Raw genomic sequence first — 14,965 nt, forward strand, 5'->3', positions numbered from 1 at the left:
ATGCATTGATCCTCAGAGAGAGGTGTTGGTTGTGGTGTGGGCTTTGACTCGGGTTGTGCACCTGAGAGATAATCTTGTATTCATTTCTTCCTATGATTTCTTTGTTGTTATTATCTTTAGCTTTGGGCAAGCTATTGGACGTTGTACTCTCTACATTGTACTCTCTACTTTCATTATAGTGGATTATTCTCTCCGTGCCCCGTGGATGTAGGTCGTGTTGACCGAACCACGTAAACCCTTGTGTTGTGATTTGATTGTGCCTTTGTTAGATCATATATTGCTTCCGCATATTTTTTGTTATCTTAATTTCTCTGCAGTGAACGGATCTGGATATAAACTTAGAGCTCGTCCTTTAACAACCTCTCTCAAGCTGAACATCCATAGGGTAATGTTGAGCTTGGCATGAAAACTATTGAATTGACCAACAGAAAGAGGTTTAGTGAGGATATCAGCAATTTGATTTTTGGATAACAAAGGATGCACCCGCCGGAGCTTTTAAGCCACATTCTCACGCATAGCTATTTCCATATGTTTACTTCTTCCTTAAAAGGTTGGATGAATGGCACTAACACTGTCACACGAGGATTCAGCTGCAGCATTAGCAACTCTATATCCTGCTTCTGTTCACAACATGTTTCTTCGAGCTCCACATAATTAAATTCTCACCAACATGCACAACATAACAGTTCGTTCATCTTCTAGACACTTGGCTCTCAGTCAGTATCTGAATAGATAGCGATCCATTTGGACTTCAAAGGCCTCAATAATAATCCAAATAATACAGTGTGCTTTAAATAGCGGAGAATTTGCTTCATAGTCATTCAATGCTCGATAGTAGGTCGATGCATGAATTGATACACCCTATTAACTTAGAATGATAGATCGGTCCGAACTCCTACAATACTGTGATAAAGAGTGGGATTTTCAAATTCAACACCAATAAAGTTTGGTAGTTAGACGTCATTGGAGTGAAAATAGCCTTTGCATCAATCATATTTGTTTTCTTGAGGAGATCCAATATATGCTTTATTTGAGACAAGAATAAGTCATGGGAGGTATAAATGGCTTTTATTCAAGAAAATAACTCAGCTGACCAAGATCTTTCAAGGCAAATTGCTTTTCAATAGATTCAACAAACTTCTAAACAAGCTCATTGGAATTCCCACTAAAAAAGGAATATCATTTATGTAAACCAAAAAATAGACTCTCACATGATCTCTATGTAGAACAAAAAGTGAGGGATCTGACTGAGAACAACTGAACCCCCTGTAAAAAAGAGTATTGCTCAACTCTTGGGGACAGAATTGAGGAGCCTACTTCAAGCCATACAGACCCTTTCTTGATGGGTCCGATCAGCTAGATTCATGCGCCCCACCCAGGATCTACCCCGTTGGAGTTTCGCCAGTTGAGACTGCTTAGAGAGAATTTTATTTTTTCCCAGAACTCCTAGAGAAACCCACCCAGGCTCGAACTCTGGTGGGATGCTCTCCCTAAAGTCATCTCTATGGTATGAACTGTGTGTATTTTAATGTTTTGTCTTCTTGTAATTTTTATAAATAGTTGTATCCTGCTTAATTTATTTTTAATGAAGTTTATTTATACATTTCTCTAAGCTTCATTTTTTGTTCTTATTCTTGTTTTCTAAAGGAACATATTTCTCACTCGCCTCTCTTCGACGTCCGTCATCGACTCATAGAGAACACCATTTCACCCTCCCTTGTCATTGCTCTCTATTCACCTCAAACTTTCTTGTGTAGCTGACCAAGAGAAAGGACTATCTCTATCTTTCCCAACACTGTACGCTCCTCCTGCTCATGGAGTGCACCTCTTTTTGGAATCGTGTCTCACATTTAGCTTGGCAGAATCTGTAGAGCTATCCTCGGTAGGAGTTTGGGTTCTAAGACCATACATGGCTTTATTCAGTTTGAAAACATATTTTAAAAAATTTAATTATGATGGCTAAACCTTGTAAACAACTTCCTCCAGTTAACATCAAGCTGTCTCACATGCCACCTAGAATTGAAAGTAATAGATCAAACAATGTGAATGATAGTATGTTTAACAAACAAACTAAAAGTCTAAAAAAAATCTACTTCTTGATGAAAAACATTTAGCGACCAATCGGGCCTTGTAATGTTCAAGAGATCCATCTGAATTCTTTTTTATTTTGTAAATCCACTAGAAACCAACTAGATTATGAGATGGATAAGTTGGTATAAGGGTCTAAATCCTGTTCTTTATGAGAGCATCATACTCTTCATTCATGGCTTGTGACCACCTCGGTAGGCTTGTTTGAAGTGGGTTGGCTCTTTTTTTATGAAAAGTTTGACTAGGAAGGCAACATGAAAGGAATATTTTGACATAGTAAAGAAGAATCTAAGCTTCAAGGTTCCATCTTGAACACGGGTAATCATATAATCACTTCACAATGGATGTATGGGACCAAGGTAAACAACCATTCTCAAAGACTTTGGGGAGGTAGACCCTATAGACTCAGATGAAGACAAGTTGTTTGCAGATATTGGTTTGGTAGATGAAATAGGACTTGGGTTTGATTCTTGTGGAGAAGGCAATGTTGTGAGAGGCGCACGCCTCAATACCTAAAGCGTACGCCTAAGAGGCAAAGCCTAAGCAAAAAGTATCGAAGCGCTGTAGTGAAGTGTTTGAGTCTCGAAGCGCATGCTTCACATGGGTGAAGTGTACGCCTCGCATCGAAGCACGCTTCGCATATAAGGCGTACACATCATGTTCACCCGCCAGAAGGGAACCTCACCATCGGTGATGTTGCTCTGAAGGTCGAGGACTTGCAGTGAGCTTGCGACCTCGCCGACTGCATTGTTCTCTGGCGGAGCGATGCCGGTGAGCTTGTTAAACCCAAAATGCAGGATTCTGAGTAGTGACAGTGAGGAGCCGGAGGTGTTGAAGAAAAGCGAGGACGGGAGCACGCCGGAGAGGTTGTTGTGCGAGAGAGCGAGCACCTAAAGGTTCGGAAGCATTCACAAGATTTAACAGTTGTCTTGACTGCCCTAAATCTCTGGGCAGACCCTCCCTTCCCATGAGGCACGGTAGGCGGCACGGACGATGGGGGCAGAGGTGACCCTACCCTTTCCGTGGACTGGCAGTGGATGGCGGGGGCGAAGGTAATCCCCGTCTCACCTTTGATCGGTGAAAACAGGGAGTCCGGGCAGCGATGCTCCAGTCCTCGAGTAGTTTCAACTAGCCGAAGAAAGGGGGAAGAGGGCCGGTGACATTGGGTCACCGTGGGTGGCCGTCTGGACACCTCGTTCACGCGAGAAAAGCAGGGGAAGTTCGGTGGGGGCGGCAGTTCTCACCGGAAGAGGAAAAAGGGAAGTGGAAGGGTGACTTGGGTGGGGTGACACCGTCGGCAAAGGTGCCGACAGAGGTTCTAGTTTGTCGGAAGAGCAAAGAAACAAAAAAAAAAACAAAAAAAAAAAGAATTAAAACTTAGGAGAATGATGGCATTCCCCTGCAGTATGAAATAAAAGGAAGAAGAATTGGGTTTGGGGTATGGGTACCTAACACAATCCAAGTGTTTTGGGTCTTTGGGTTGGATTTGGTGAGACTTATTCGGGTCTCATGAAATCCAAACCCATTAAATTTTTTATTATTTTAGTAATATTATATATTTTATTAATTTGATCATGAAGCTTACGCTTCAACGCCTCAAGGCTTACGCCTCACTTCATAACAGGCTCAACACCTTGAGAGCAAGTAAAACTTGTGGAGTGGATATAGGAATAGAAAAGGTTTGGTATATAGGTCGGATAGATTGGTTATTCTTTAGACTTTCACTAAGAGGAAGGAAACTCTGATCGAAAGTAACATCCCATGACACGATGGTTTTGCTAGAGGCTAGATCTAAATACAGATAACCACTATGGCTATTATTGTAACCCATGAACACATGCATTTTGACATAAAATCTAGTTTGTGGGATCTATATAGTTTGAGGTTAGGATAACATGCACACCCAAAGGTTCTAATAAACTTTAGTCCAGAAGTTTAGTTTGAGGTTGTAGCCAAACATGATTTGTTACTCATTTAGAAAAACCATAGAAACTTCGAGTAGGCATCAACAAAAACCACATAATAACGTGAACCATTAATACCCAAGACAAGACCTGGACCACAAACATTCAAAAAAGCTATTTCTAAAGGCTCAACATAATCATACGAGACCTTAGAGAAGAGAAGTTTGTTGTTTTCCATCCTGACATGCTTGACAAACATACAACATGCTATCATGATATTGCAAACTACAACTTTGAATAATATTTTGAACAGTCTTCAAATTAGCATGTCCAAATCTACTGATCAAAATCAACTTTCTCACCATTAAAAACAATGTTATCAGTACTAGTAGTTCTAATTAAATGAACATACTAAAGACCATCCTTGGATCTCTCACGAACAAGTGTCTTTCCTGTCATTAGATCTACCACTATGCAAAACGATGGGTAGAACTCAAGTCTATGTTGTTGTCTTGGGTGAATCTTTGCAGAAAAAATAATCTTTTAGTCATGCTTGGCACTTCATGGAATCACTACCCTGGTAATCTGAGTGAATGGATAGTGCATTCAAATTTGGAGAAACATGGTGTGAAGCGCCTGAATCTGGATAATACGAATCACCTCCGGTCACAGCAGGTGAGTATGATAGGCATGAGGGAGTCCTGACTGAATTTCTCCTCTGATTTGCCAACAGGTCTTTGGGGTGCACGAATTTCTCACAAAACTGACATATGATTTGAGTACCAGCTGAACTAGAATCATTAGATGACATGTCTGAATAGCCTTGAAAAGGAGGATGGCCACTGAACCACCCACGTCCACCTCTAAAATTCCCACAAGTATTGTTTTGAACATAATTTTGATTTTTCTAAACAAAATTGGCTTCCTGAATCTCATTGTCATAAGCTCTGTCAGAGGCTATATGATCCAGCTCAAGAGAACCTGGTCATGTCTATGCCAAACAATGTATTCAGGATTAGGCACTCTCTTATCATCCAGAGTAATAAACTCATTAAGTTTCGATTTCGAGCGATCAATGTATTCATCCAGATCCTACGATATAAGTAATGGTTTAAATTGAGAAGACCATAAGACGAGATGCCATGAAAGAAGTTGTAGTAGACTAGCAGTCCTCTAAGATGAACAGGATGATGAGGATGATGCCTCTGATACTATCATAAATTTCAGCATGCACTCAAACACACAAGGGTCGATCCTTTAAAGATTATATATATATATATATATATATATATATATATATATATATATATATATATATATATATATATATATATATATATATATATACCTACTCCCTTATCTAAACCTTTGGATTGTATCCAATTTAACGGTTTAGATGAGGTTGAAAATTTGATGGTCTTCCATATTTAGTGGCTTTCAAAAATGTAGATGAAAGAAAAAAAGGCACTGAATTTAATGGTTTTGCAATATTAATTGTTCTCAAAAATTAAATGAGGGTGGCCTGGCTGGTGGAATAAAGGATTTCAACATTAAAAATTCTCTACCTCTCATTTTATTTGCCACAGCCGGCCATGACTTCAAACCATGCATCATGTTGATCCAGTGTCCATGTCTATCATTTGTCCAGTATATGCACCATTGTACAAATATGAGCCAGAGATGGAGAAAAATGCAACTTTTTATAATAAGAGAAAATTGTGAGATGATAGACAACGGATACATGCCATACACATCCTTATTCATCATCCATTCATTATATGCATTTCATGCCCAAATATGGAAGAGAGTGAGTTAGAGAGATAATTTATTTCATCTATGGAATTTGGAAACCGCCTACCCTCTCTTATTTAATTTTCTCAAAGCCTTTAATTATGAAAAGCTATACCAATTTCAACCTTATCTAAACCATTGGTTTAAAAACAATCCAACGGTTTAAATAAGAGAGCAGGTGCTCTGTGTCATATATATATATATATATATATATATATATATATATATATATATATATATATATATATATAATAAGGTGCTCCCAGAGTACCTACTTTCACCAAATAAAAGCTTTAGATTTTCAATTTTTTTAAACTTTTTTTGTTCATCAGACCCTATAGATATGATCTATAAGCATTACTTAGTTGAAAACAAGTGATGGATCATGTGATTATAGCATACATGTATCTTTTTTAAGACCTTTAAAAATCAACTGCTCAAAATGTATCAAAATTTTATAACTTAAAAAATCCTATTTTTATGTCAAAAAACATGATCCAAAGCCAGATTCCTATCAAACAAACTATGTTGAGCACATCCATAAGGTTTAATTCAGAAGATACAACTTACAATCATGATTTCTACTACGTAGTATATATATATATACACGGTTAACCTATATCTCTCTCACAGATTCAATGAGAGAGCTCTATTAATAGATCTCATCTTGATTATAATTTTCGATAGGAAGTCTCTCTAGTCTTGATAACAATTTCCAACTTTCTTTAGAAACCCACTCTTATTAGAAAGCTTTTTTAATGGGCTTTTCTTTTTTACAAAAGTCCTCCTTAAGCAACTTGTCGAGGTGACACGTTGATGCTGATCTTTATCTTTATCTTTATAACCCAAGAGAGAGTTTAGTATGCGTGATGTACTGTGTTGAAAAATTGTTAAGGTGTTTGTTGAAATGAGCTACTTAATATCTCAATCTTTTGGATTCAAGTCAAATGAGAAAATGCATTGCCAAACTGAATCCAATTATCTTCAAACAGCTAATCGGATACAGGATACCGTTTTACGTGTAATCGGATCAGATTTGGATATAATACTTTAAACCCAATTTTCACATGTTTAGGTAAGAATGTGGTTTGAAATCCAGCTAACCAGTAATGGATTGGTCGGATATCCGAGCCAATCCAATTTTCTGACATCCCTAACAATAAGCAGCTTTATTGGATAAAGCCTTGTGATTTCCAGAATGCTTCACCACCAGCCTTAGCCCGATCCAAACCCAGAACCAACCGGACCTGATGAAGCCAGATCTGGATCCGGACATAACAGTAAACCCCACTTGAGACAATGCCAGTCCAGGTTTCTGTCAATTCGGGTTTAGATTAGGATCAGTACTTTCTGCCAGATTTACAGTGATTTTGTACATTTTGCATGCAAAACCCTAGTTTTCGATCATGTTTTCCCTATCCAGTGTTGCCATTTCACATTCAAATCCAGGTTCAACTCCACTTTATCAGATCTAGTTCCGATCCGCATCCCTACTTGTTGCCCAGAATTCAGACTAGGGAGTGTTAATGGGTCGCGTCTGTATCAAGTGCCCAACCCCACATGGCCAATTACCAGGGCATGGAACGGATATAATTAAAAAATGCAGACCTGAATCCGAGTAATATGTGGCACTGGTTTGGGCTATGATTTTTATAAGATATCTTACCCGATCCAGCTTGGCCCGAGCATTTTATGTGTGTGTTTTAGTGAATTTAAGCTCTTTAAATTGTATGGATTTAGGTTTGGCATTTTATTTTCTTGATCCGACAAAACCAAAACCGAAACCCGAATCCGATGACTAGTTATTTGGGTGGGATTTTGGTACACCCTAATGGGTCAGATGCCCGACCCGTTGACAGCCCTAATTCAGACTCCGATTAAGATATACCATGATCCGAACCGTTTGCACTCCCTGACTCCAGAATCCTCCTTAGTTACCTCAAGTGCCTGACACCGGGACCCGGTTCAGGATCGGAAACCATTGAGAGCACACGAGCGCACAGCACGTGCAAACCTCCTATAAATTCGTCCCTTCACTTAACATTTGCCTACTGCCTTGTTGAAGCCTCTCCCTCGTTTCTTCCGTGCGTTGAGAGAGAGAGAAGGGATCGATTCATCGATGGCGGAAGAAAAGCAGGCCTTGGCGTCGTCTTCCCCGTCGTTCAACATATGGCCTCCGAACCAGAGGACGAGGGACGCGGTGATCAAGCGGCTAGTGGAGACCCTCTCCTCCCCCTCCGTCCTCTCCAAGCGCTACGGCGTCATCGACGCCGACGAGGCCGCCTCCACCGCCCGGATCATCGAGGACAAGGCCTTCCTCTCCGCCTCCGCCTCTGCCTCCTCCGGTGGCGGCGCCGATGATCCCGTCGTCCTCGGGATCGAGACCCTCCAGTTCTACTCCAAGGAGATCAGCAAGCTCGTCCTCGACACCGTCAAGTCCAGAGCCTCCTCCGCCGGTAAGCCGCAATCCCCGCCCCCGCCAGATCCCGCCTCTGCCGCTCCGAGTGATGATCCTTCTCAATTTTCTCCAGCTTTATCCGATTCATCTGAAAGTTGAGAAATTCTCTCCGATCCTTTAGGGTTTTCGTTTATTTTCCCTCCTTTTGGTTTCTCGTTAGGGTTTATTTGCGTACTGCTCCTGTGATTAGGCAGGAGTTGTTTGCGTTTTCTGTGTTTGTAGTTTATTATGTAAATCGTATTGGGAATGAGATCGTCGTGCTTTCTTTCTTCTCTTTTTTATGTATGAAGAAAAGAAATGTAGAGGGTGAGATCGCGTCCCTTATCCAGACCTTTTACACCTGCTGCTGTTGGAAACTATTTTGGAATTCCTTTTCTCTATAGATCCAAGAATGGTGACTTTTCAGTTGATTTATTTGCTTCATTCAGTTATCAGTTAATCTCTTCTTGTTTGTATAGAAGCATTGTTGCTATATATGCGGCATGTTGTTGTGATCTGATCTTGGAGTTTTGATGAAGGCAGAAACATCGTCATTGTTGTTGCCATTTATCTCTGTAAGAAAAGGAACTGTATTACATAGCCCAAGCTTATGACCTTTAATGCACCAGAATGCTAGCACTGCTCGAGTTCCCTTTATTTTTCGGAAAGAAAAAGGGGATGAATTGCTAAGGAATTTGTCTTTAGCATGTTCATCATTTAAATTAGGATCCACGGTTGATTCTCCTTGAAGTTGTGGTCTATTTGTGGAGCATTCTAATATAAACCGGTACTGATTTCTCATAACTTGCGATTTCTTTGACGCCATTGGCAATGGTTTGCATCCAGAGTTCTTGGATTGAATTGGTGCATTGACACAGTAATTCATCTGTGTAGGTAAGGCTTGCCCTCAAATGGTTTTGATTGGATGAACTGCTTGCTTCCATATGCCTTTCTGTGTTATTGTTTCCTTCTCCTTCTTCTTCTTTTAAATTTGTTATTGCTTTCTAATGGTGTATTCAGTTCTTTATCAAGTGTGTTTTTTTTAGGACATGGATATGATTACATCAACATAGGCTGGATAACTATGGTTATCAATGGGCTGGATAGCTACAAGCTGTAGGTTTCTCAAGATTGGCTATGATGTGGGCCTGATCTTGAGCTTGAGCTTGGCTTCAAGCTTAAGTTCCTTTTGAGATTTTGAGTCATCAATTGGATCATTGAAATTGACTCACCTTCTCTGCATTTCAACTTGCAAATTCTGGCTGCAGTAGTCAGCACATGGTAGGCTTTTAGGGCTTCCTTTTGTTTGGCTTTATATATTAATTATAAACGGTTAAGTAATAGCTGATAAATGACTGCATGATATATAATTTATGTCCATTCCAAGCATTATAGTGTCAATCCAGGTCTAGTTCTTTTCAAGATCCACTTGTTTGCCTTCAACCTTGATCTTCAGGCTGGAAGCTATACTCACAAACTTGCATGTTTTAAATGAAATATCTTTTAGATAAGCCTCAAGGGAAATTTTTGCTTTGAGGCTTATACCTGTTTGTGGCTGTAGAGATGTATGCCATAGGAGCGGGTGCCTCTTGACTTACTGAAAGTAATGGTAGCAATCATGGCCATGAAATTTTGTTTCATACTCCTCTGTTGCGGTGTTTTTTGATATTATTGCCCTCTCATCTCACAAAACTTTTAAAGAACAAGAACAGATAAACGATCAGTTTTATCCTTGGTGGCAAGAGAATGGTTGGGTAGGAATCTAAGTCACGGGGATTCGGCCAACCGGGTGCTGCACCCACGTCGACGCAATGTGGGTGCACGTGCGGGTGCAGCACCCGGTGCGGTCAACCGGACCTTGGGTGTGGTCAACGCACCTAGGGTCATTTGTGTCCAATTTTTGGACAAAAAAATGCCCGATGAAAAGGGCTGACGGGAGGAGGATTAGGGCATTTTTTTGCCCTAATCCTCCTGAGTTTTCTTCCTGTAGCCGACGCTGACACCGAAGTTATCAGGTATGTCTCTCTCTCTCTCGCGCGCGAGCTCTTCCTCACTCTCACAGTCTCTCTTCTCTCACTCTCAGTCGCTATCTCTTTCTCTCACTGTCTCTCTTCTCTCTGTCACTCTCTTTGTCTCTCTCTCTCTCTCTCAGCTGCTCTCTTTCTCACTCTCATTTTCAATTGGGGGTTTTGGAAATTCCAAAAAAAATTCATTAATGTTATTTGGGGGTTTTGGGCTTTCCGAAATTTCTCGATGAATTGATGATGCTATATCCTGTAATTGTGCGTGCGTGAATGAGGCTGAACTCTGCATTTGCTAATGCTGTGATTTGATTTTTTTATGACTAATTTATGTGATTTTGTTGTTGGCTATCGGATTGTTAACATTGATCGTTAAGTAAAAAAAAAAATTGTATACACAATCTGTTTAAATGTTTTTCTTGAAATAAAATATTTTTTATTAGATTCCTGTAAGTGTTATCGTTTTCCTAGTACTTGGTGTCAAACTGATTCTCTGTGGAGTTCAGTTTTGACGTCCTCTAATGTTTGACAGTGATGCTATGTCCTTCCTAGTGAACGGTTTGATTTAAAAAAATAGTTTTTTTTGCAAATCTGATTATTGTTCTTTCAATCCTGTTGAGATACATATCTAAAATTTTGTTCGTCCATTCTTTGTCATCTGAATGCAATATCGAAAGTTTGTTTATTGTGAATATGCTTAAAAGATACTACAATAGTGCATGTTTCATTCTCTGTTTTTATATTATTGTTACAGACTTGCAGTCTTGAATGTGCATTGAAAATTCAGAATGAACTGAATTTGTCCAACTGATTCACATTTTTTGATATTAGCCTGTCTGTCCAACTAAAATTAATTTTGGTAATGCCTGCTAAAACTGACTTTTATTGCTTTGAAGTTTTCTGCTTTACTTGTTTGATTGTTTTTATAATTGTGGTGTTGGTTTTTATGATGTAGAATAGAATTGTAGATTGTTAATTTGATTTATTGCATGCATGAGATGAATTGATTTGATGATATTGTGATAATTGTTTTTTATTTCATTAGTGTTAATGTTGTTAACTGTTAAAACTTAAAAATTATATATATATATATTGCCGCACCCATGTGACATAGGTAGGAATCTTGACCTTCTTTTGTGCATTTTCCTTTGTTTTTCAAGTTCTGCAGTGATGGACTTTTGAACCTTTCTTAAGACTCGTTTCCCCTGTTTGTTTCAATGAAATTTCTTTTGTCTTGTTCTTCTGTTGTTTTCTAGTAATAGAATAGGAGTTCTCTTATATTAGTTTTAGATAGAAACTATTTCTTCATGATGATATTTGTTACATGTTATTTGTTAAGTTCTCAAAGATTTATCTTGATTTTTTGAACTTATTTATTATATACTTAGATTTTAATGTTTTCTTATTTTTCTTTTTTGTTGAAATCTTTGAATTTTCAATGGTTATGCCTTGGATCGTCATAGGGATTTAAGAAAGGATTCCGTGAAGATGTCAACAAGTTGAAGTTACAACTGGGTTCGGGGCTAGGATACAGGGTGACAATCAACATGAATAGTCTATATGTGCTTTCCCAAAGTTTTATCCTTGCAAATAGGGGGTACTGTCATTGCCTTGAAGGGGAGATCTAAAGATGATATTAACACCATCGCATTTAGAAGTAGACCATAAAGTGAAGTGGCCAAAATGTAAGTGAAGCTCAAAGGTGATTTTGTCTTGATTGTAGAAAGTGAAACCTATTTGTGCTTCTTGTTGTCATGAAATGCAAGAAGGCCAAGAAAACAATGGAATATGCTCTAGATGAGGAATGAAATCATGAAGGGATGAAAACTGAAGAAATCCAATTTTTTTTACATAGTTCACTCTAGAATCAATTTGAGACAATATTATTAAAGGTATGCATAATGTTTAGAAGTGAATCATGAGGCAGGTTGGGTACCAATAATTTGTCGATTTGAAGTTGGATTGAGGAGAGATTCACCTTAGTAGCTGGGAATTTTACATTGAGCTGCTTAAAAGTGCCACATGTTAGGAGCAAACAATGAGGTTGAGGCACACTTCATCTTGACTAGGTGACAGTCACGTTTGTCTGTGGAAACAAATTATTTGCTAAGTAGAACTTAGATAACCCAAGTCTTGTCATCTCAAGCTGGCATATCTTTGTTGCTGGATCATGGAGTTGCTAGAGATAGCACTGCTTGTAATCATCATGTTATTCATATGTAAAGGAAGCATGTAAGGCCTTCAATGGAGGATCAGATGAATTATATGCCACAAGGCCAAAGTTTTTTGAATTAGGCAAAAGACACGGATCTACGGCTGTAAAGAGCCTTCTATAGCCAACATATCATAACAAGTGAAAAAGGTTAGGAGGAGGCTCCATGTACAATTTCTCTTAAGAATCTTATTTCATTTAACTTCTCCGATATCCACTTGCTACAAGGGCCATTAAATCATGGCATCAACCTAAATGAGGATATGCAGTTATGCACTTACTGTTATTGAGACACTAATAGAAGTGTTGCCTTCAGTTGTGTGTGGAAGGAGAGGGAATTGTTGACATCATTAAGGCTCTGCTTGCAAGCTGGAGATGGGGAGTTGATAAGTGTTACCTACTCCCATTTACCCTCATTGATGTTTGGAAGCCAGGTTTTGGGAGATGGGAAGGCTGATGGGAGTGGAGAAGGGCTTTTTTCAATTACATCCTCACAAGGATGTAGTTGACAACTCCACTCTCATCATCCATTTTTTTCTCCACTCTCATCTCCTCTCCAACACCAGCTCCTGAACAGAGCCTAAGGCTTGATTCCATTGCCTGCTGTTCTGGTTCAACAGTGATTTATCTCTTGGCTGTAGTTTGGATTTGATAAACTTGTTGTGAAGATGGCTTTTTGGGTCGTTTTCTGCAAGTGGGAAATTGCAGTTATATGGAGACTTGGACCAAATCATCTCTCAACGTGATTTTATTCAGAATTGCAGTTAATCATATAAAAAGACCATGAAACCAGTTGACTTTGCCCTCATAAATAAACCTGTTTGATGTTCCCTAAAAATATTCCGACTTGCAAAGGCTATAGGATTAATTATGGAAATGTGAAAATACTCCACCCAATCTGTTCATCTTTTGGAATATTTACCTTTTCAGTAAGAAGCTTTCTCTCTTTGAGGAGAATTTGGCAAAAAGTGGACTAGCTGTTACTGTAAGTGTGGATCCTTATCAGGTGTTATCTGTGTTGCATCGTCGAAAAGATATGGCATGGAAGGAGAACCAAGGGGCTTCTCGGCAACTGCTTTAGTGCTCTCTTTTGACCTCTAGAGTTATGTGATGTTACCTTAGTGTAGGATCCTTATCAGATGTCACCTTGTTGCATTAAGGTTGCAGTCTTGCAGATATGGCATAGAAGGAGGATCAAGGGGCTTCTCTGCAACCACTTCAGTTCTCTTTTTTGATCTCTAGATTTGTGTAATAGTGTAATCCCTGGTCTTGCATCTCGTGTTTTATGTAACCATGCAGGACATGAAGTTAGATTCTCCATTTGTAACAGGTGTTCTTGTCTTTAGCATTTTAAAGAAAATAAGTAAATCTGCTTGCGTGATTACCTTTCCCACCGTTGTCTGGCAAACCTGCCTATATTTTCACTCATCCTTCCTGCTTAAGGTTCTGGCAATAAAGCTTGCTTCCATAGCCCTTTTGGTAGCGTCAACTACTGTTAGGGAAATGCATGCACCGTGTGTAGTTGAAGACTATTGCTTGGCTGGGGATTAGATTGTCAGTTGCTACTTTTGACACAAATCTTAATATCAGATTGATCTTGCAGAGTGAGCCAACCTCGTTGAATCATATGCAATTGATTATAGGTTTATTTCGTTTTCCCTCTAGTTCTATGTTTATTAATTTAGGATTCTTAAGCTCAAGTGCCTTTAGACTACAATGCCTGATGGCTGCCTGTATAATGGAATTCCTAGTAACAAAAAGCAGGCCAGAAAGGAAGACAAACCTGAAGAAGCTATCAGATTATCTAGATTTAGGAAACAATGAATTACCCATTGATTGATAGATCAACAATGTCCAAGAGGACAAAACTGGGGAATGATAGGTTTTGCTATCGAGATTAGCATGTGATTACCCATTGATTGATAGATCAACAATGTCCAAGGGGACAAAACTGGGGAATGATAGGTTTTGCTATCGTGATTAGCATGTCTAGAGTCAATTCTTTTGTTTTTTTGAGGGAAGTCAATCTTAACTTTTAACATTAAGAAGTCGCTCAATTTGAACACAAATTTAGGTCCAATCAAGAACCAACTTCCTATTTATGGTGTCTATTTTCTAGCAGCGTTTCAGTCACCATGATTAAAACAGAAAATAAGAAAGCTGAATGAAGGTGAGAGTGCGGTCTGGCAACTGAACTGGTGACAGCAATAGTAGAGTGAATCATCAGACGAGTCTACCGAAGTTTGGGTTCTTGATAGGCAGTAGAGGATGCAGCCAGAGTAGCCACCATGTTGGTCCAAGCCCAAGGTTGTTAAATGCGATGAGGCGAAGCGAGGCGCAAGCCTCGAGGCGTTGAAGCATAAGCTTCATGATCAAATTAATAAAATAATAAAAATTTTAAATAAAAACTACTAATAAATGGCAGTATAAAATAAACATTACTTTCCTATAATTAACTCATATTATTCATTTTCTTTTATGCAAGCACATGTAAAACACAATTAAGTTAGAC

The 14,965-nt window shown here is 39.0% G+C and overlaps 1 protein-coding gene across 1 annotated transcript; it reads left to right on the forward strand.

The window, feature by feature from the left end:
• Window positions 1–7,844: 7,844 nt before the first annotated feature.
• LOC149841713 (MFP1 attachment factor 1-like) lies at window positions 7,845–8,675 on the forward strand. Its single transcript, XM_090001127.1, has one exon. The coding sequence runs from the start codon at window positions 7,903–7,905 to the stop codon at window positions 8,338–8,340; it is 438 nt and encodes a 145-aa protein (XP_089857253.1). The 5' UTR covers window positions 7,845–7,902; the 3' UTR covers window positions 8,341–8,675.
• Window positions 8,676–14,965: the final 6,290 nt, after the last annotated feature.

Source organism: Nuphar pumila, chromosome 3 (assembly GCF_984573655.1).
Source record: "Nuphar pumila chromosome 3, dmNupPumi1.hap1.1, whole genome shotgun sequence".
Taxonomy (NCBI): domain Eukaryota; kingdom Viridiplantae; phylum Streptophyta; class Magnoliopsida; order Nymphaeales; family Nymphaeaceae; genus Nuphar; species Nuphar pumila.